This window comes from Equus asinus, chromosome 20, assembly GCF_041296235.1.
Source record: "Equus asinus isolate D_3611 breed Donkey chromosome 20, EquAss-T2T_v2, whole genome shotgun sequence".
NCBI lineage: Eukaryota > Metazoa > Chordata > Mammalia > Perissodactyla > Equidae > Equus > Equus asinus.
Window position 1 is genome coordinate 11,349,477 of NC_091809.1, and position 22,038 is coordinate 11,371,514.

Sequence of the window (22,038 nt, forward strand, 5' to 3'; positions counted from 1 at the left end):
CCCTTCAATACGCATTATACTAGATGCTGAATTGCATTCCCCAGATTTACCTGAAAACTTACAAACGGTTCACTGGATATATCCGGATTGTCTTCTGTGGTGCCTTCTCTTGGTAATCACTTTCAAATTTTCCTTTAAAAATAAAAGTATGCATTGAACTAAAACTCTAGCACACACTAGTTCTTTTTTTAAATTGGAAGCTTATTAGCATGACCCATATGGAACGAAATCACTGGTCCACACAATGTCACATAATAGAATTTCACTCTATTTTCACTTTTATACTCCTCCAAATACACACACACACACACACACACATATCTATATTATATATAAATATGTACTAAAAACAAAAAGACCAATAGATTATTACCCTTCTCGTGTATAACACCAACCTTTTTTTTTCAGAGCTGGCTGGGAAACTATCCTTCTCAAAAGATGTACTAAGATTATTTCTTTCATGATCGTTATACTCTTTCTGATAGTTCTTGTTTGGCTGACACTTTTCTGGGTAACTTGTTTTATTAAAAGTAGAATTACTAAAAGTCAACTCTGGATTTGTAAAAATACTTCGAATGCATCTCCCAGTGGACTGGTTTTTATCAGAACTAGTGACTGCACAAATATCTCCCATACTGTCAAAACCACACTTGTCAAAGGTTTTCTTTATACTCCACTGATCTATGTTTAATAAATTGATCACATTTTCACTAATAGAAGAGTCACAATTCTCTGACAGAAGGCTGGGTGTTGGCTGGTTCGCATCTTCAAGAAAATTTGAAACCTCTTTCCTATTTTCTTCCAAAATATGTTGTACTGACTGTTTTTCAATAATGAAGTCTGACTGTCTTCTCTCATCCATGGTGCCACAATCTTCACCTGTAACTATATCAGGTCTTTCAGTAAGAAAATTCCGATTTCCTGGACTTTGAGATAAATAAAAACATATTTAACAAGAAAAGCATAGAAAATTTTCATTTAGAAACTTAAAGTTAAATTCTTAGAGAACATACTGAGTAGCTACTAACATTTACCTGGACTATGTTTTCAGTTTTTTATTTGAATAAATAATATTGTTTTGGGTGGAAATTTGTCTAATGTGCCTCAGTGAGTATGAAAATAATCTACACTTAGTTTTGTATTTCAACACAAAAAAATGTGTTGAAATGAAGTATGATGTGGTTCAATTCACTGTTATATTAACAAAATATGACCAACCTATATCATGTCTTCTGTAATAAGGTCTAGTGAATACCCTAGACAACCACTGCATGTAACTGCTGCTCTGTTTAATCACAGAAAGATATTTTGAACACACTGCAGGGAAAAATTTTCCCCAGTGTTAAAACATCAAATCAGAGTTATCAGAACACTATAACAGATATCTCTCAACCTAACAAGGATATAAAAACAACTCTGAAGTTCCCAAGGGAGAGCAATACAGATACAAATGCATATATATGTAGTAAAGCCAAGAGATAAGATGAATTAGATGAAAAGGTTAGCCTAGATAACTTATAAGTTCCCTTCTAATGTATAAATCATAATTCTAAGTTATGTCCAACTTGTATAAAAGAATCAAAGCTATTATACGAAATAATTAAAAATCAAGATATTCTGGGGCTGGCCCTGTGGCAGAGAGGTTAAGTTCACACGTTCCACTTCGGAAGCCCAGGGTTTCGCCAGTTCAGATCCTGGGTGCAGACCTAGCACACTGCTCATTAAGCCATGCTGACATGGCGTCCCATATAGCAGAAGCAGAAGGACCTAAAACCAGAATATACAACTATGTACTGGGGGGTTTTGGGGGTAAGAAGAAAAACAGAAATAAATAAAGATTGGCAACAGATGTTAGCTCAGGTGCCAATCTAACAACAACAAAAAAAAATCAAGATACTCTGGATTTTGTTGCCATTGACTATCCACAAATTTACTTAGGGGTGGGCTGTTCCAGAGATTGGAGGTACCAAAGAAATTTAGAAAAGAAACATAGACTGCTAAAACTGATTGATTTCCAATTTTATTTTTTAAGTTATTCATTAAACATCTAATGAGCAGGTCCACCTGCCGTGTTCCAGGCACTATGCCACGTATTGGGGACAGAGAGAGAAAAGAATTCAGTTTGGCATTAAAGAGAGAGAGAGATTTTGTCCAGGAATGTTCATAGACCGTGATCCTACACTGTTTCTCAATACGGGTCTTAGTGGTGTTTTGAGCAGAATAATGTTATTCCGTGATATCAAAGGCATAACCTATAGCACGCAATAATATACACCATTCACACCAGAGAAACTGTATTACTTTAAATGAGAAAATAAATGTAAAAGTACTTCATAAATTAGCACACTACAAATGTAAATAATCATTTTTAAACAGCATTTTAAGCATTCTGACTCAGAAGAATCACTCACTGAGAGATCTGGAGAACAGAGAAATGTATAATGCACAGTTATTGCTCACAAGAAATAGTCTGGAAGGGGAAAGAAAAACTAGAAAGTGATAAGTGCTATTCTACAGTGTTACGACAGTAAATAAAAGAAATGCTTTTACTTGAGAAAAATCAAGTAGGTGGCATTTGAGTTGGGGACTGAATGTTGGGAAGGATTGCTACTTGTAAAGATGACAGAGAGAAATGATGCTAAAAATATAAAAGCCTTACTAAGATAAATCGATCCAACTTCTTTAACACTTTTTCCTATAGATAAAAGTTCATTCATTTACGGACTACAATATGGATAAATTCATTATCTAAATAAGCCTTTTATGTGCATTAAATAGATATTTAATGTATGCCTGCCATGTGGTAGGGAGATAATACAGCTTATATTCTAGTGAAGGAAGATAATAACAAATAAATAACTAACCATTAATAAGTACAATGGATAAAAGAAATAAACAAATAAAAAAGACAATTACAGCAGCTTTATAGGTGCTACAAGATCAGACGATGGAACAACTTGTGTTGGAGGTCCTTTTCAGATAGCTGGTCAGGAAAGTTCCTAGCAAAGAAGTGATAAATAAGCTAAAGATACAGAATGATTAGACATATAAAGAGAGGAGTATGCATACTGCAGGGGGATGGAATAAAGACAAATACAAGATTTGCAGCACATGTGAGAAACAAAAAGAAGAGGAGTAAAGCTAGAATAGAATCAGTGAAAGAAAACTTACGGCCTAAGGCTTAAAAGGTACAAAAGGGCCCAGATCATGTAGAGCTTTATTTTTGAAAAGAGCAATAAGAAATATTGAAAATTGCTAAGTACAAAAGTAAAACTCTCTTGCTTTTTGCCTTAAAAAATATCAGTCTGACTGCTGGGTGAATGCGAATATCCTGATTTCCATCTGGCCAAAATGAAGTTAGAGAAACAAGATTTAACCTCATTGACTGACAGAATTATAAAACTGGACAAACTGTATGAGACAATGGCTTTCAGACTTGGGCCATTGGATAGAATAGGATAACGATCCCTGACAGAGAGAAAACAAGTAAGGTGAATTCTATGACTGCTCCTAGCTTATTGCTTGGAGAGAGTATCCAAGCCACAGAACAGAGAGGGGAAATCCAGTTGGAGCCCACAGATTCCCTTTGTTGAGGAAAGAGCACTGGAAGGTCAGGAAGACTGCAGAGAACAGAGTATGTAGGGCAGAGTACCATGAAGGAGAGTGCTTCAAAGAGAGAGGGCTCCAGAGATCTACAGAAAGTTCTCAAATCCTCAGCTAAGTACTGATCAGCACATGCGTATGAAGTAATTACCCAAGGCTGGGAAAAGCAACACCCAAGATGAGAAGATTGAACAATTCCAGGAACTCAAACAGAAATGGGAAAATTTTGTGTTTCCACCAGTTAGAGTGGAAAACCTCTTAATTCAAAGGAACTCTAAGAATACAAGAAGGATATTGCCTTAGCAGGGGGCAAAATTAGCCACAGAGTGAAGGCGTATCTGGTCCTGTTTAACAAAGTTTAAAGCAAGCCTTAATAAGATCATACTATTTCCAAGCAACTAAAATCCCAGAAAAACCTTAGGAAAATTTATAGGAATACAAAAATGTCCAGACCAAAAAGATGAAATTCATAATGTATACAATCTAAAAAAAAAATTTATCAGGAATGCAAAAAAGTAGAAAGTTACAACCCATAATGAAGAGAAAAATCAATTATTAGAAATAGACCAAGAAATGACACAAATGATAGAATTTGTAGACAAGGACATTAAAAGAGTTATCAGAACTATATTCCCTACGTCCAAAAAGATAGACGAAAGACTGAGGATGTTGAATAGAAACATGGAAGATATAAAGAAGAGTTAAAACAAACTTCTAGAGATAAAAAATATACTGAATAGATTTACATAGAGATTAGACACCACAGAAGATACAACTAGAGAATCTGAAGAAAAAGCAATATAATCTATATAAAATGAAACAATGAGAGAAAAAAGATGAAAATAAATAAACAGAGCATCAATAAACTGTGACACAACTTCAAATGGACTAACTTACATGTTATTAAGGTCCCCAAAGAAGAGAGGAGAGGAATAAAAAATATCCAAAAAGTCAATGGCTGAATTTTCCACATTCGATAAAAACTAAGTTCACAGATCCAAGATGCTCAATGCAGCTCAAAGACAAGAAATAAAAAGAAAAGGAACATCCTAATCAATGGATAGAAATCTATGATAGAAAATCCACCATGGAGAATCTATGATAGAAAAATCTTAGAAACAGAGAAAAATTATATATTAGATATATAGATATTAAGATAAGAACGACAGCGACTTCTAGTAGGAAACAATGCAAAAGATATCTTTCAAAAAGAAAAGAATAAAAACTTACAAATACACAGAAGCTGAAAGAATTAATTACTAGCAGCCCCACACTATAAGAAATGTTAACAAAAGTCTTTCAAACATAAGGAAAATATCACCACATGGAAATCTAGATCTACACAAAATAACAAAGACCACCGAAAATGATAAATTTGTGCTTAAGTATAAAAAACATATTTTCTTAATTTTTAACTCTCTTTAAAGCAAAAAGAACAATAATATATTATTGGATTTATAACATTTATATAAGTGAATGTATGAATACAACACCACAAAGGCCAGAGGGGAGAAACGGAAGCATACCATTACAGGGTTCTTACACAATACTTGAAGTAGTATAACATAACTAGAATATAGTCTGTCATAAATTAAAATATATACAATAAATTCTAAAGAAACCACTGAAAAACAAAACAGAGTTATAGGTAACAAGCCAACAAAAGGATAAAGTAAGTAATAAAAAAGACTAAAATCAAATAAAGGCAGAAAAGAGGGAAAGGGAACAAAGATTATATGGGAGAAATAAAAAATAAATAGCAAGAGAACAGGCAAATCCAATCATATATCAATTGTTGCACTAAATGTAAACTATATTCATAACCATAATACAAGTCTCAATAAATTTGAAAGGATTCAAATCACACAAAGGATGTTCCCTGTCCACAATGGAATTAATTTAGAAAGATAACAGAAAAGTCTTGGGAATTTTAGGAACCAAATAACAAATTTCTAAATATCTCATGGAGTGAAGAAGAAATCAAAAGGAAAACTAGAAAGTTTTTCAACTGAATGAAAATAAAACAAAACATATCAAAATTTGTAGGATGCAGCAAAGCAGCAGTTATGGAAAATTTACAGCACTAAACACGTGCATTAGAAAAGAAAAATAGTCTCAAGTCAATGACCTCAGCTTTCACCTTAAGAAATCAGGAAAAAAGGAGTAAATTAAATCCAAAGTAAACAGACAAAAGGAAATAAAGATAAGAGCAGAATTCAATGAAATAAAAACAAAAATAAGAAATACGTGAAACTGAAAGATGATTCTGTGAGAAAATAAATAAAATTGGCAAGTCTCTAATCAGAATAATCACTGGGAAAAAGGGGAGAAGAAACAACTTACCCATATTAGTAATGGGAGAAAAGACATCACTACAGAAGTTAAAGATTTCATACGCATAATAAGGAGATATTATGAATAACTTTAAGTCAATAAATTTTACAACATAGATAAAATGGATACATTTTTTGTATGACACAAACTACCAAAGCTCACTAAAAAAATAATAATCCAACTAGCCTTCTATCTAGTAAAAAATGGAAATTATAGTAAAAAAAAAACCTTCCCACAAAAAGAACTTCATACCAACTGACTTCACTGATGGACTTTACCAGACATTTAAGGAAGAAATGTACCAATCCTACACAAACTCTTTCAGAAAATTACACAGGAGGGAATACTTCTCAACTCATTCTATGACACCAACATTAGGCTGATATCAAAACCAGACTAAGATATTACAAGATATTACTAGAAAGTAATCTCCCTCATGAAGACTAATGTAAAAATCCCTAACAAAATTTTGGCAAATCAAATCCAATGAATGCATAACAAGGTTAGCACATTGTGACCAAGTAGGGTTTATCTCAGGAATACAAGGTTGGTTTAACATTCAAAATTAATCAATTGTGGGGCCAGACTTCTGGAATGAGAGACTGAGAAACCCGGCAAATCTTGTGCCCTAAAAGCAGTAACAGAACCAGATAACACTCACCAAAAAAATCATCTCAAATATGGGGAGTGACCAATGGCATCCAATAAACTGTGAAGCAGTACTTCAAGAAAAACTACTCAACCTTAGTAGAACCAGTGGGAGCCTGTGGAGTTTTAGCCTTAGGCTGCCACCATCCCTCCACCCCCAACTGCATGGCTGGTAGCCTACCAAGGCTGAGCTTGTCTGGAGAGAGTCGGGAAGGTGGGAGACTCATGCCCAGGGAATTTGTCAAAAATAATCATTGTCTTGGTGGCAAACTATCAAAGAAGCCCAAAATTGCAGCTGCCTGAGGCTGAGATATTTGGAGCAAGCAAAAACCATCCAGAAATTTCATAGAGAGATCCAGAAAACAAAAAGGTACAAGAGGCTTTGATAAACTCCCAGACCCTCCTGGTGGTATGGAAGGTTGCATACATGTGTAAGGCTGAGTGCAGACTCAGGAGAGACCAGAAAGAGCTACAGGTATCTACTCATCCCTGGCTGAGTGTAAGGTCTTGTGCAAGGGAGGAAGCCTTGTTAGCTGAAGGTACTTAAACACAACCTCCAACTAATCATTGGTTGGCCTCTAAGCACTGCTTAGAGGGAAATTTATACCTTTTAATGCCTGTATTAGGAGAGAAGAAATATATCAAATCAGTAAGTTAAGCTTGCACTTTAAGAAACTAAAAAAAGACAGGCAAACTAAGCCAAAAGCAAGCAGAAAAAGGAAATCATAAACATTAGGGCAGAGATCAATGGAATGAAAAACAGAAAAATAGAGAAAATTGATAAAACCCTAAACTTGGTTCTTTAAAAAGACCAATAAAATTAGCAAATCTTCAGCTACACTGACCAAGAAAAAAAGGAGAAAAGACACAGATGTAGAACTCAAAAAGGGACATCAACACCAACCTGACAGAAACTGAAAGGATTTCAAGGGAATACTATAAATCACCTTATGCTAACAAATCATACAACTTAGATGAAGCGGATTAATTCCTAGAAAAACACATATTACTACAACTGATTCAAGAAGAAATTAGAAAATCTGAATAGATCTTTACACAAGTAAAAAAAATTAGTAAAAAGCCTTCCCACTAAGAATAGCCCTGATGCAAAAACATCTAAAGAATCCACAAATTCTTCTATTAAATAGAGCAAACACTTTACACTTTATTATATGAGGCCAGTATTATTCTGATATGAAAGCCAGACAAAAAACATAAGAAGAAAAGAAAAATTCAGACCAATTTTCCTAATGAATATGGATGCAAAAATCATAAACAAAATATTAGCAAACCAAATCCAGCATTACATGAAGAGGTTTATATATAATGACCAAGCAGCTTTTAACCCAGGAGTGCAAGGTAGTTTAATACTTCAAAATACGGTAATATAACACATGTTAATAGAATAAAGCAAAAAACTAGATGATAATCTCAAGGGACACAGAAAGAGCATTTGACAAAATCCATGATAAAAACGTTCAATGAACTAGGAATAGTTCCTCAACCTGATAAAGGGCACCTACAAAAAAACCTACAGCTAATATCATACTTAATAGTGAAGGCTAAATGCTTTTTCCCTAAGAGTGGGAAAAATGCAAGCATGTCCACTCTTGTCACTGCTATTCAACACTGTACTAGAGGTTGTAGTCACTCAGGCAAGAAAAACAAGTAAAAGGCAACCAGATTGAAAAAGGAGAGATAAAAACACCTTTATTTATAGACAACATAATCCAGTATGGTGAAACTCCTAAAGAATCCACAAAAATACTACTAGAACTAATAATGATCTCAGCAAAGTTGAAGGATACAAGATCAATATACAAAAATTAATTGTATTTCTATACACTAGCAATGAACAATCCAAAAATGAAATTAAGAAAATAATTCAATTCACAACAGCATAAAAAGAATAAGATACTTAGAAATAAATTTAACAAAAGCAGCACACTGCTTATATATTGAAAACTACAACACATTACTGAGGGTCCAGCCCAGTGGCCAAGTGGTTAAGTTCACACGCTCCACTTCAGCAGCCCAAGGTTTTGCCGGTTCGGATCCTGGACGCAGACACGGCACCACTCATCAGGCCACATTGAGGCAGTATCCCACATGCTACAAGTAGAAGGACCCACAACTAGAATATATAGCTGTGTACTGGGGGGATTTGCGGAGAAAAAGCAGGACAAAAAAAAAAGGATTGGCAACAGTTGTTAGCTCAGGTACCAATCTTTAAAAAAAAAAAATCCATTACTCAGAGAAATTAAAGAAGATCAAACACAATGTAATATGGTTTAGCCATAAAAAAGGAAATCTTGCCATTTGTGACAACATAGATGAAGAGGCAGAGCATTATGCTAAGTGAAATAAGTCAGACACAGAAAGACAAATACTATATGATTTCACCCATACATGGAATCTAAAACGTCACACTCGAAGCAGAGAATAGAATGGTGGTTGCCAGATGCTGGGGAGTAGGGGAAATGAGATATTAGTCAAAGGGTACAAACTTCCAGTTATAAGATGAGTAAGTTCTGGGGATCTAATGTACAAGATGATGACTATAGTTAATAATACTATATTGTATACTTGTAAATTGCATATTTGTTAATAGAGCAGATCTTAAGTGGTCTGATCACATACCCAAAAATGGTAACTATTTGAGGTGATGAATGTGTTAATTAGCTTGACTGTGGTAATCATTTCACAACGTATATGTATAGCAAATCATCATCTTGAACATCTTAAATATATACAATTTTTATTTGTCAATTATATCTCAATAAATCTGGAAAAATAAAACTCTTCAAACACACTGGAAGGTTCTCTCATGCCCCTCCAAGTCCACACCTCCCAACAGTAACCACCATTCTGAGTGCTATCACCATTCATTAATTCAGCCAGGTTCTGAACTCCACATAAATGGAATTACACAATGGTCCTCTTTTTGTGTTGAGATTCTTCCATGGAGATGCTTGTTACTGCATGTATCAGCAGTTTATTTTTTTTCATTTCTGTGTATTATTTCACTGCATGAATATTATATAATATTCTATTCTTTTGTGTGTGTGTGAGGGAGACTGGCCCTGAGCTAACATCTGTTGCCTATCTTCCTCTTTTTGCTTGAGGAAGATTGTCACTGAGCTAACCTCTATGTCAATCTTCCTCTATTTTATGTGGGATGCCACCACAGTGCGGCTTGACAAGTGGTGCTAGGTCTGCACCTGGGATCCAAACTTGCAAACCCTAGGCCACCGAAGTGGAGCATGCAAACTTAACCACTATGCCACCAGGCCAGCCCCATAATATTCTATTCTTAATGGACATCTAGGTTAGTTCAAATTTGGGACTACTATGAATAAAGCTGTTACGACATTCAAAAAAAAATGAATAGGAGAAACATTTCATGTTCATGGATTGGAAAAATCACTATTGTTAAGACGGCAATTTTCCCCAAATTGATCTACAGATTCAATACAATCCCTATCAAAATCCAAGTAGGCTTTTTTTATTTCCAGAAACTGACAGGTTGATGCTAAAATTTATACGGAAATGCAAAGGACTAAGAAAAGCCAAAACATTTTCAAAAAAGAACAACAAACTGGAAGACTAATACAGTTCTCAATTTCAAAACATACAGTAAAGCTATAGTAATCAGGACAGTGTGGCGCTGACATAAAGATAGACATAATTAACCGATGGAACAGAACTGAGATTCCTGGGGGAAAAGAAAAACAACTTACATTTTTGGTCAATCGATTTTCAACAAAGGTGCCAAAGCAATTCAGTGGGGAAAAGATATTCTTTCCTTTCCACAAATGCAAATGGTGAATTTAGACCCTTACCTCACACAATACATAAGAGTTAACTCAAAACAGATCATAGACCTAAATGTAAGATCTAAAACTACAAGACAGAAAAGAACATAGGAAAAAATCTTCATGGCCCTGGCTTAGTCAAAGACTTGTTAGCTATGACAACACACAAACAATTTCTAAATGAAAAAATTAATAAACTGTATTTCATCAAAATTAAAACCTTTTTTACTTCAAAAAGACACCACTAAGGAAAGGAAAAAGGTAAGCATTTCACCAAAGATACACAAATGGCTGATAAGCACATGAAAAGATGCCAACATCATTAGTCATTAGGGAAATGCAAAATTAAAACCAAAGTAAGATACTATTACATATTGACTAGAATGGCATGCATTTTAAAAGACTGACTTTACCAAGTGTTGTCAAAGGTATGCTGCAACTGGAACTCTCATACACTGCTGATGCGATGTAAAATGGTACAAATCACTTTAGAAAACAGTTTGTCAGTTTCTTAAAAATTTAATCATATACCTACCATAGGACCCAGCCATTCCACTCATAGATATTTCCCCAAGAGAAATGAAAGCATATGTCTAAACAAAGACTTCTATATGAACTTTCATAGCAGCTTTATTTGGAATAGCCAAAACTTGGAGAAAAAAGCCAAATGGTCATCAACAGATGAATAAACTGTGCTATGGCCATACAATGGAATACTACTCAGCAATAAAAAGGAATGAACCATTGATATACACAACCAACGACATAGATGAATCTCAAATTATGCTAGGTCAAAGAAGCTAGACCAAAACAAGGAAAACATACTGTATTAATGCAATTTATATAAAATTCTAGAAAATACAAACTAATCAACAGTGATAGAAAGCAGATCAGCAGTTGCCTTGGGATGGGAGTAAGGGATGTAAAGTAGCCAGAGGAAGGGATTACAAAGGTGCCCAAAGAAACTACTGGGGATGATGAATGGTCATTATTTTTGACATATGTCACAACTTTCCAAAGTGCACATTTTAGATAAGTTCAGTTTATGGTATGTTGATTATACATTAATAAAGTGTGAAAAAAAATAGACCTAAGGGCAAAGAGGAAACAAAAAGAACTGCTATATGGTTATTACAATTCTAGGCAAGAGGCAGTGGTGGCTTAGACTGAAATGGAACCTGTAGAGATGGAGACATGAGTAGATAACTTTAAAGTTTATTAGAATACAGAATTGACAATACTTTGTGAAACAGATATTGGGAGTTGAAGGAAAGGAAGGAATCAGGTACAACTTTTTTTTAGCTTAAGCAACTGAGTGAATAGTGGTGCCATTTACTAAAATGAGGAAGACTGAGACAGAATTACAGAGTCAAAGTTTCTCACTATGATTACCAAGAGTGATTCAAACTGGTTTTACAAGTTTAATGTCTTTTAAAACAACGAACCAGAGTTTAAATACAGACACCTAGAAAATAAAAATGGGGCACTGATCAACTACCATAAATATGAAAAAAAAATTATTATGTTTATGATAAAGAAAAGGAAAGTAGTAATTCATAAAACAGGGATTATAAAACAGATGCAAAGCACCTTGGCCCAAAATATTTTTTAAAATAAATAAATGAAAGGTAGATACGTACATCAGAAAATCGTTGCTTATAACTACTTTAATTAAATGCTACATTTTACTTACAGTGTTTTTTTTTTCCTTAGAAGTTTTACTTAGGTCTGTTTACGTTTCTAACTAAAAATACTTCTGTCCAGTAAAATCAAATTAATAACTCAAAGAAAGCATGCTACACGTTCTTTATTTCCTTCAACATCTTTGCTTACCTGTTTAATCTTTCAAATAATGTTCCAAATTGTGCTGTTTTACATGATGGACTGAAAGCATCTTGATTTTTGTTTAATTTGGAAATCACGGAATTAGAATAATTAACATTACTGAGCTGAAAAAAAAAAAAAAAGGAAGAACCTGCCAAAAGGGTAAATGTACATATATACAATTTAAATAATTTACCGTAAAACCTCATTTAAGTAGACATCTATAGTTTAAAAATGTATTTTTTAGTCTAAAAGAAAGAGTGTCCTTATTGAAAACAAAATAAATACTGTTCTAATAATGAAAGCAGTGTCAGTATTTGAATGACTGCTAAAATAACAGGGTTGATCTATGGTGAGCTAACCATTTTCTCAGAGGTAAAAAAAGATTAAAAAAAAAGACCCGGAACACCAAGATCTTGAGTAAATAAAAGTTAAATATCGCTGACAGAAAATAGTGATTTCTCCCAAGGAAACAACTGTACTTATCTCAGTTCCTCCATTTACTAAGTAATTTTAGACTGCTACTTTAATCTTTTTTTTAAGAAAAGATTTTATCTTTCTTCTTTCTCCCCAAAACCTCCCGGTACATAGTTGTGTATTTTTAGTTGTGGGTCCTTCTAGTTGTGGCATGTGGGACACCGACTTAGCATGGCCTGACGAGCTGTGCCATGTCCACGTCCAGGATTCGAACCGGCAAAACCCTGGGCCGCCATAGTGGAGCATGTGAACTTAACCACTCGGCCACAGGGCCAGCCTCTGCTACTTTAATCTTTCTGAATATCGCTACCACTGAGTGCAAAACGGGGAAAGTAGGGAAAGACTCTTGTGAAAAGCAGATGTGATAACCCATTTGTTAATGAGGAAGGTACCATATAAAGATATTACAATGGCCCAACACTAATCTATCCAGCAATAATAATTCATATCTGTAGTATATTTTATGTATAAGCCATGAAACACAGAAATGAGACGTCCAAAGACAAGCAATGACAGAAAGAGTCAGAAAAAAAAAGACGTGCAGGCAAAAAGAGATACTAAAAGTCTTTTTTTTAAAAAAAGGTCTAAAATCAAGAAAAGCTGAAAATAAAGTCTGATAACACATCTCATCTCAGCCTCAGAGAGACAGTGTCAATGGTGCAGGGACAATGTCATCCTGTGAAGCGAGAAACACACAAACAAATCAAAACAGAAGAGAATATTATATATTGGCTCAATACTACTTCTCCAGGGACTAGTAAGCCCCAGACCACTTTTTATTCTAACCTGTTTTTCAACTCATTTTCTTATGTAATTTATAGTCTCATTTTAATTTTCCTGAAATCTCTCCAAATATATATCCAAATAAATAAATTCCCTAATACTTCACAATGTGACATCACACCTTACCAGGGACATTAGCTTCTCTTTTCTCTCTTCTGCCATATGAAGTACAACATTATTTACCCCTTTGGAGATAATCACTAACCTGCAGTCTCTAAGTAGAAGATTATTCAAGTATAGATTACACAGGGTCTCATTCTCTATCCTATAAACTATTTAACAAAGAAAGGATGAGTTAAAGCTGATGTAGGATGCAAGTTTTAGTCTTATAAAATACAAATGGAACAGGTAACTGAATGTTTTTCATTGCATCACTCGAAAATTATTGGGGGGCCAGCCCAGTGGCATAGTGGTTAAGTTCCCACACTATGCTTCGGCGGCCCAGGGTTCACTGGTTCAGATCCTGGGCACAGACCTACATACCACTCAACAAACCATGCTGTGGCAGCAACCCACATACAAAATGGAGGAAGAGGGCCACAGGTGTTAGCTCAGCAACAATATTCCTCAAACAAAAAGAGGAAGACTGGCAACAGATGTTGGCTCAGGGCCAATCTTCCTCACCAAAGCAACAACAAAAAATTATTGGGTCCTTAAATTAATAAGCCTAGCACAATACTTCATTTTCCCTTCTCTGAAAAGCAGAAAACATACTTCAATAAAATTGAATATCATTACATATTGTATATAACTATAATACTGTAATATATAACTATAATTTATAAATTATTATAAATTTGCTAATTATAAATTAACTTAGAAATAATACACAAATATGACATAAAACCACTTCATGCTAAAAACGGGAGAGATTGAAAACTAAATATTCTTGTTAACCTTGTTAACAAGATAGAGTGTTTACATAACCATTTTACTCACTACCATTATATATTAGTATAGTAACCTTTAATAATTTTATATTTTTTAACTCTATGCAAACTTAGTAAAAGATCATTTCTTGGTATGTTCTATGGCATATATATTTCAAACTTCAAAAATTTGGATGTTTTTATAATTTTAACTTTAGAGACTACAACGATTGAACGTTTTAGCACTAAATATCTCTATCTATATACACATATGTGCATAGTCTCGGATGGAAGTGCATATAACCAGCTATCTTTCAAGTCATAGAAAGAATCAAGCCATCACAACTTATACTTTAACAGATTACTATGACATCACTGAGATTATGTACTGCTATTCACAGGATCCTTTCCATATCATGTATACTGGGCCATCATGACATCACCAACTACTCCTTTACTGTGATTACAATCAAGTATTACATAACACATTGAACTATGGTCAATTTTACTATCAATAATTTTATAAAAAGATGATGATTTCAAAGACTTTTAAAGAACATTCCAGTTTTGGGATTCATAATCTTCTACAGCCCAGAGAATTAAGTTTTTGACCTAAGAAGAATTATTATACTTAATTTCTCTCCTAATTTGGCTCTATCTATAGCAACCCACAACTAATATTTTTTCAATCCATAAAAAGAAAAAAAGAGCATATCACAAAAATATAAAATGCTAAGAACTAGTGATTGAAAGGGACCTGTTCACAACCAACCAACCCACTAACTGGGAAAAAATTTTTGCAAGTCATATATCTGACAAAGGCTTAACATCCATAATATATAAAGAACTCACACAACTCAACAACAAAAAAATTCAAACAACCCGATCAAAAAATGGGCAGGAGACATGAACAGACATTTCTCCAAAGAAGATATACGGATGGCCAAATAGACACATGAAAAGAAGTTCATCATCGCTGATCATCAGGGAAATGCAAATCAAAACTACACTAAGCTATCACCTTACACCCATTAGAATGACACAAATAACTAAAACAAATAGTAACAAATGTTGGAGAGGTTGTGGAGAAAAAGGAACCCTCATACACTGCTGGTGGGAATGCAAACTGGTGCAGCCACTATGGAAAACAGTACGGATATTCCTCAAAAAATTAAAAATAGAAACACCTCATGACTCAGCCATCCCACTACTGGGTATCTATCAAAAGAGCTTGAAGTCAGCAATTCCAAAAGTCCCATGCACCCCAATGTCCACTGCAGCATTATTTACAATAGCCAAGACATGGAAGCAACCTAAGTGCCCATCAACAGATGACTGGATAAAGAAGATGTGGTATATATATACAATGGAATACTACTCAGCCATAGAAAAGAACAAAATCGTCCCATGTGCAACAACATGGATGGACCTTGAGGGAATTATGTTAAGTGAAACAAGCCAGATAGAGGAGGACAATTTCTGTATGACTCCACTCACATGAGGAATTTAAAAATGTAGACAAAGAGAACAGATTAGTGGCTACCAGGGGAAAGATGGGGTGGGGGGTGGGCACAAAGGGTGAAGGGGTGCACCTACAACACAACTGACAGACAATAATGTACAAATGAAATTTCACAAGATTGTAACCTAACTCAATAAAGACTTTTATTTAAAAAAAGAAAGGTACCTGTTCATTCTGCTTTTTTTCATATGCAACTTTCTGAGGACTAGGCACTATTCTGGGAATAAAATTTTGTCTTGTAATATCTCTGTTAGAAGCTAATTCTGCTGACAAAGATGGTGGTGTGAAGCTGCAGTTTTCTATTCTGCTCAATTGAGGTTCGAACATTGTATATGAGTCCATGACTTGTGAGGACTATAGGAAAGAAGATACAATCATTTGATTTGCCAAAATATATAAACTAGAGACGAGGAAAGTTAAAATAAAAGTGAAAAAGGTCACGAGTTAGAGAAAAAGTCCCAAGTAAAGGCAAGTCATCAGTAACTGACAGTCCTTACTAAGACAAGAGAGGTTATCAACTAAGATTATACTTAAGAGCTCCTTTCCATCTGCCTTTCTCACCGATGGTCCCCTCTACCCTCAAGCTCCATTCCTGCATGTCACCTCCTAATGACAGGAAATCTAAGTTTCATTTATCTACAATTCAGGTGAAAGATTTCCAAGAGATTTTAGTATCACTGCCATTATCTTTCTGACGTAGCTTAACTTTGGCTATTCAAAGGAAAGAATAATTAATAATATGGCATTGGACTTTCACATTTCAAGCTTTAATCACAATCTATGTGTTTTCTAATTGATTAAAGTCTTATTTGCTAAAAAATAATTATTTGAAATATACTTTGAAAGAAAAATAATCCTGGGATCAACATGAATATTGAAAATCACAATTTGATATAAAATAAAATAGTCTGGTCACCACGTTTGAAAACATGAATTGCTCAATGATCACATGAACCCAAAGTAGAACTCCCCAAATGAATTATCCTTTGCAGCTCTTCAGTGACAGGCAGAATCAAATGCTTTGCACACAAAGGCCTAGTCTACATTACCAGAACTCCAAAGGGTTTCTCATAAGCAATCGTTAAAATATTCTTAAGGTAAAGGTTTCTTACATTAAAAACTTCTAAAAGAACAATTTTAAAGACTAAAAATTTTTTTAAAGGATAACTAATTTTCTCTGATTCTCAAAAAATTTATATCACTTGATGGTGAAACTGGCAGAAAGTGAGCCACTGATGATTAAGTAGCTAGGAACTAAAGTTTTTTTCCCTTTTGCAATTACTGATTATAGCTTTTAGCTGTTTAACCCACTCATTGTTAATTGTGCTGTTTAGGCAATATGCTGACTCCCGCTAGGCTCCTATAGGTAACATCTTCCTGGTGCCTGCATCACCATGGTAATGCGTGTGTGAGCTGTTTTTCAGGAATTAGAACTCCTTGTCCACTTCAGACCAGTTGAGACCACCAACTCATCAACTGGGCCTATGGAGATGTCCAACAGGTGACCTTTTAACTTGAAGAGGCTAAAAACTCTACCCTCAGATCATGCTGATGTCGCCATTTTGTGAACATGGGTCCTATGAAGAGGCATGAAGTCTGACTACGCTTGTGCAGATCATCATTACCTCACCTCTCCTCACCTCCAATCACCTCTCTCCACATTTCAGACCACGTTGACCCCGGCCCATATATATCCCTGAGTCTCTGTTTTCAGGGAAGCAAATTTCAGGCTCATGAGCTCGCTTCCTCACATGGCTACCTTGTGAGTAAACCCTCTCTCTGCTGCTATCTCGTCATCTCAGTGTTTGGCTTTCTGGGCGGCGGGCAAAAATGAACCTGGTTGGGTAACAGTGGCATGTCACAATTGTTAAAATAACTTAAAAAAATTTTTGTTTAACTCTCACCTTAACTGGGCCAAGTTCTTCCTTGCTGCCTTGTCTTTGGTAGTGTAAACTAATGAAAAGAAAATGTAACAGTTAAACACATAGGTGGCAATAAAATTGATTATCTTTTATAAATATTTAAAATTCATACTGTTCTATACAAATATGAAAACATATGGAACTCTTAAGTAAATCATTCCAGGGTTATAATATTACTGTGTTTTATAAAATTTATATTATTACTAGAGAGAGATTTTTATGATAAGGAAAGTCAAACTATGCATCCAAAAAACACTTAGCATGGATATTAGTTCATTGACAAAGGTCTTAATAGTTTAATAATACTGCTAACAGTCAAACAAACAAAAACTGGAGCTAGGATAATCCCTTTATACATTTTCCAATGAATAAAACAGAGTTGATAATGACTCTTTCAAATACCTAATAATATACAACCTAGCTAAAACCTACTTGTTTTCCATATCATCAATGCAGAGGTTAGACGGGACAAGATGAGGCGACATTGGAAGTTCTAAATCATGTTTTCTCAGGGGCATTTTTATGTCTCTATTCATATTCACATGGATCTGTTTTCTCACAGTTTCTATAATGAAAAAGTTGCAATTAAAAATTAAGAATGAATAATAAAATCTTTTAAAAGCATTGGTTGCTATACCATGGTCATTAAGTAAATGTACATCTTAGATATTTACTAAAACCACCTATATTCTATACATGATAGAAGACATTACAGTACTAGCAACTATCACAGATAATTCAAATCATCTTTTTCTTCATCATCTTACATTCTCCTCACGAAAGGGGCCCTACAAATTTTGCTTTATTTTTTGATTCCTTCAAAACTCCCCTAACCCCTAGACTGTATCAGTTGCTATATTACACATTCCCACAGCACTACATATGTTCTCTATTATAGCACTTACCATAGTTTACTGTACTTGGTTAACTCTATCTCCCTCACTAGAGTTTTAAACTTTAGATGCAACAGCCTTGTCTCTCCTTATAGACGATATAACTATTTTGACCGCTTAGTACTTTTAATTATGCTCCTTTTCCAGGAAATGCTTTTTACACGTGCACAAACTACAGAGTTGTAGTGGAGAGCTTCTATCTTCTTATATAACCCTGCTTCCCTGGAAAAAATAATTGGTTTAGTGGCAACCACCTGCCACTCAATAATGGTATTACACCCCTCTGGTTATAAGTAATTGTTCCAGCGCTGAGACCTGACACCAGCAGAGCAAGGCAACATCCTTCCAGCAGAATTAAAAAATTCAGAATCAGAGAAGCAGCTCTCAGTATTTCCCTGGTGGTGAAATTGGAGAGATGAGCAATGTTAGTTCATAGTGGGTTTATTTTGGATTTTATTTTTCCTTTTTCTCCCCAAAGCCCCCTGGTACATAGCTTCTAGTTGTCAATGTTAGTTTTTTAATGTCACATTTTAAGCTTCATTGATGAAGACAGTCTGAGAGAATAAAACTAGTATCTGAAGTGAAAAAGAATCTTGGTAGTATTCAATTTCCTGACTCAAGCAGTCTCTGAGGCCCAGATGCACCACTACCCTTCCTTTAAGTGTCTTAGTCCGTTCAGGCTGCTATAACGGACTACCATAGCCTGGGTGAACTATACAAAATAGAAATTTATTTCTCAGTTTGGAGGCTGGGCAGTCCAAGATCAAAGTGCTGGCAGATTCGCTGTCTGGTGAGGGCTCGCTTCCTGGTTCACAGACAGCTGTCTTCTCCCTGTGTCCTCACACAGTGGTAGTGGTGAGAGAACTCTCTGGGGTCTCTTTTACAAGGGCACTAATTCCATTCATCAGGGTCCACTCTCCTGACCCAATCACCTCCTAAAGGCCCAACCTCCTAATATCACATCAACATATGAATTTTGGGGGCACACAAACATTCAGTCCACAACATTAAGTACGTAAATATATATTTTTTAAGTTTCTGTAATTTGCAGTCATGAGTCCTAACTAATAAAATCTTGCTTTGGTAGAGGAGGAAAAATCTTTTCTCTCTACCCTTCTAAATTATCAGCTGGGGGCCTGTAACAAAAGACAGATTAACAAGAGAAAAAGCATACAAATTTATTTAATATAAGTTTTATGTGGAAAACTTTGTAAGGAAATGAAGACCCAAAGTGGTTAAACCTGAGCATTTTTAAGCTAGGTTTGATGAAGAGCGGAAAGTCCTGGGGAAATGTGACAGGACAAAAAGGGGTATCAGCTAAGTGTAGTAAACTGAGGGAAACAGCAAGGTCTGTTCATTAGTTTCCTCTCGGTGGTCCCTCTGTGTTGGAGATAACAACGTTCCTTTTCTCGGGGTATAGCGAGAGCACCTCTCACATGAAAATCCTTCCTGCACATGCTGCTTCCTCAAATTCCTCAGCTCAAAATATTCAATATGCCAAGGTGCCTTATTTTTTGGTAGTGTGGGGGATCAGAATTGGCCACCCAAAATGTGTCTCTTTGGCATGAGGATTATTTGGGGCTGATTACTTTTAAGAAACTGCAGACAGGCGAGAAGCTCTGAAAAGTAGAAGCTACCCTCTGTAAAACACATTTACATTTGTAAGGGAAATCTCCATTTGTAAAGGTAACTCCCTCTCTGTACCAGGAAGAGGGGGGATGTCCTTATGTCCAGAAACTCCTATCAAGGCAGAAGGCAAGGACTTAAATCTGCATAATAACCTTTCTCTTGTTTACTGTCCTTTTCTGGTAATCTCCCATAACTGACTCCCTCCCACCCCCAACATGCTCCTTTGTCTTTAGCCAAAGACAGTATTTAAGATGACAACCTTAGCCAGTCTGGGAGTTAACCAGTTTTCCTGGATTCTTCCCATGTATACATGTTACAAAGCTTTGTTTGATTTTCTCCTTTTATTCTGTCTCATGTCAATTTAATTCCTAGCCCAGCCAGAAGAACCTACAAGAGATAGAGGAATTCTCTTCCTCCCCTACAGCAGCATGTCCTGCCCCTGTTATTTTCTGTTCTACTTCCAGAATCCAATCCAATACTTAGGGTAAGTACTCAAAAAACATACGTTCAACGTATGAATGAAAACAGAGTGAGGGAGAAAGGAAATATATAAAGTTAAATACATCACTGGACAGCCACATGTAAAAGAATTAAACTGGAACCCTATCTTACACCATACGCAAAAGTCAACTCAAAATGGATTAAAGACTTAAATACAAGACCTGAAACCATAAAACTCCTAGAAGAAAACATAAGGAATAAGCTCCGTGACATCAGTCTTCATGATGATTTTCTGGATTTGACACCAAAAGTAAAAGGAATAAAAGCAAAAATAAACAACTGGTCCTACATCAAACCAAAAAGCTTCTGTATAGCAAAGGAAACCACCAACAAAATGAAAATGCAATCTAAAGAATGGGAGAAAATACTTGCAAATCATATTGTCTGATAAGGGATTAATATTCAAAATACATAAAGAGCTCATACAACTCAATATCAAAAAACAACAATCGATTAAAAAATGAGCAGAGGACCCTCTGAACAGACATTTTTCCAAAGACGACATACAACTGAGCAACAGGTACATGAAAAGGTGTTCAACATCACTAATCCTCAAGGGAATGCATTCAAAACCACAATGAGATATCACCTCACACCTGTTAGAATGACTATCATCGAAAAGACAAGAGAGGGGGCTGACCACGTGGCCGAATAGTTGTTTGTGTGCTCCAGTTCAGTGGCCCAGGGTCCGCCAGTCCAGACCCTGTGCACAGAGCTATATACTGCTCATCTAGCCATGCTGTAGCAGCATCCAACATAGAAAAACTAGAATGACCTGCAACTAGGATATACAACTATGTACTGGGGCTTTGGGGAGAGAAAGAAAGAAAAAGAAGAAGATTGGCAACAGATATTAGCTGAGGGCCAATCTTCCTCACAAAAAGTAAAAAAAAAAAAAAAAGACAAGAGGTAAGAAGTGTTTGCAAGGATGTGGACAAAAGGGAACCCTTGTGCATGGTTGGTGGGAATGTAAATTGGGGCAAGCCCTATGGAGAACAATATAGAGGTTCCTCAAAAAATTAAAAATAGAACTATCATATGATTCAGCAATCCCACTTCTGGGTATATATCCAAATAAAATGAAAACAAGATCTCAAAGAGCTATCTGCACTCCCATGTTCACAGCAGCATAATTCACAGAGCCAAAATATGGAAACAACCTCAGCGTCCATCAATGGATGAATGGATAAAGATGGTGTGGTGTGTATATGTGTGTGT

The 22,038-nt window shown here is 35.3% G+C and overlaps 1 protein-coding gene across 1 annotated transcript in view; it reads right to left on the reverse strand.

Moving 5' to 3' along the window:
• Positions 1-22,038, reverse strand: part of LOC123276111 (regulator of DNA class I crossover intermediates 1-like) — a 72,225-nt gene that overhangs the window by 23,270 nt on the left and 26,917 nt on the right. Inside the window, exons 4-9 of the mRNA XM_070491462.1 lie at positions 18,230-18,362; positions 17,780-17,828; positions 16,041-16,229; positions 12,234-12,349; positions 396-926; positions 63-158 (exon numbers count right to left, since the gene is read on the reverse strand). Coding sequence (XP_070347563.1) covers positions 63-158; positions 396-926; positions 12,234-12,349; positions 16,041-16,229; positions 17,780-17,828; positions 18,230-18,362 — 1,114 coding nt within the window. The remainder of the gene's footprint in view (positions 1-62; positions 159-395; positions 927-12,233; positions 12,350-16,040; positions 16,230-17,779; positions 17,829-18,229; positions 18,363-22,038) is intronic.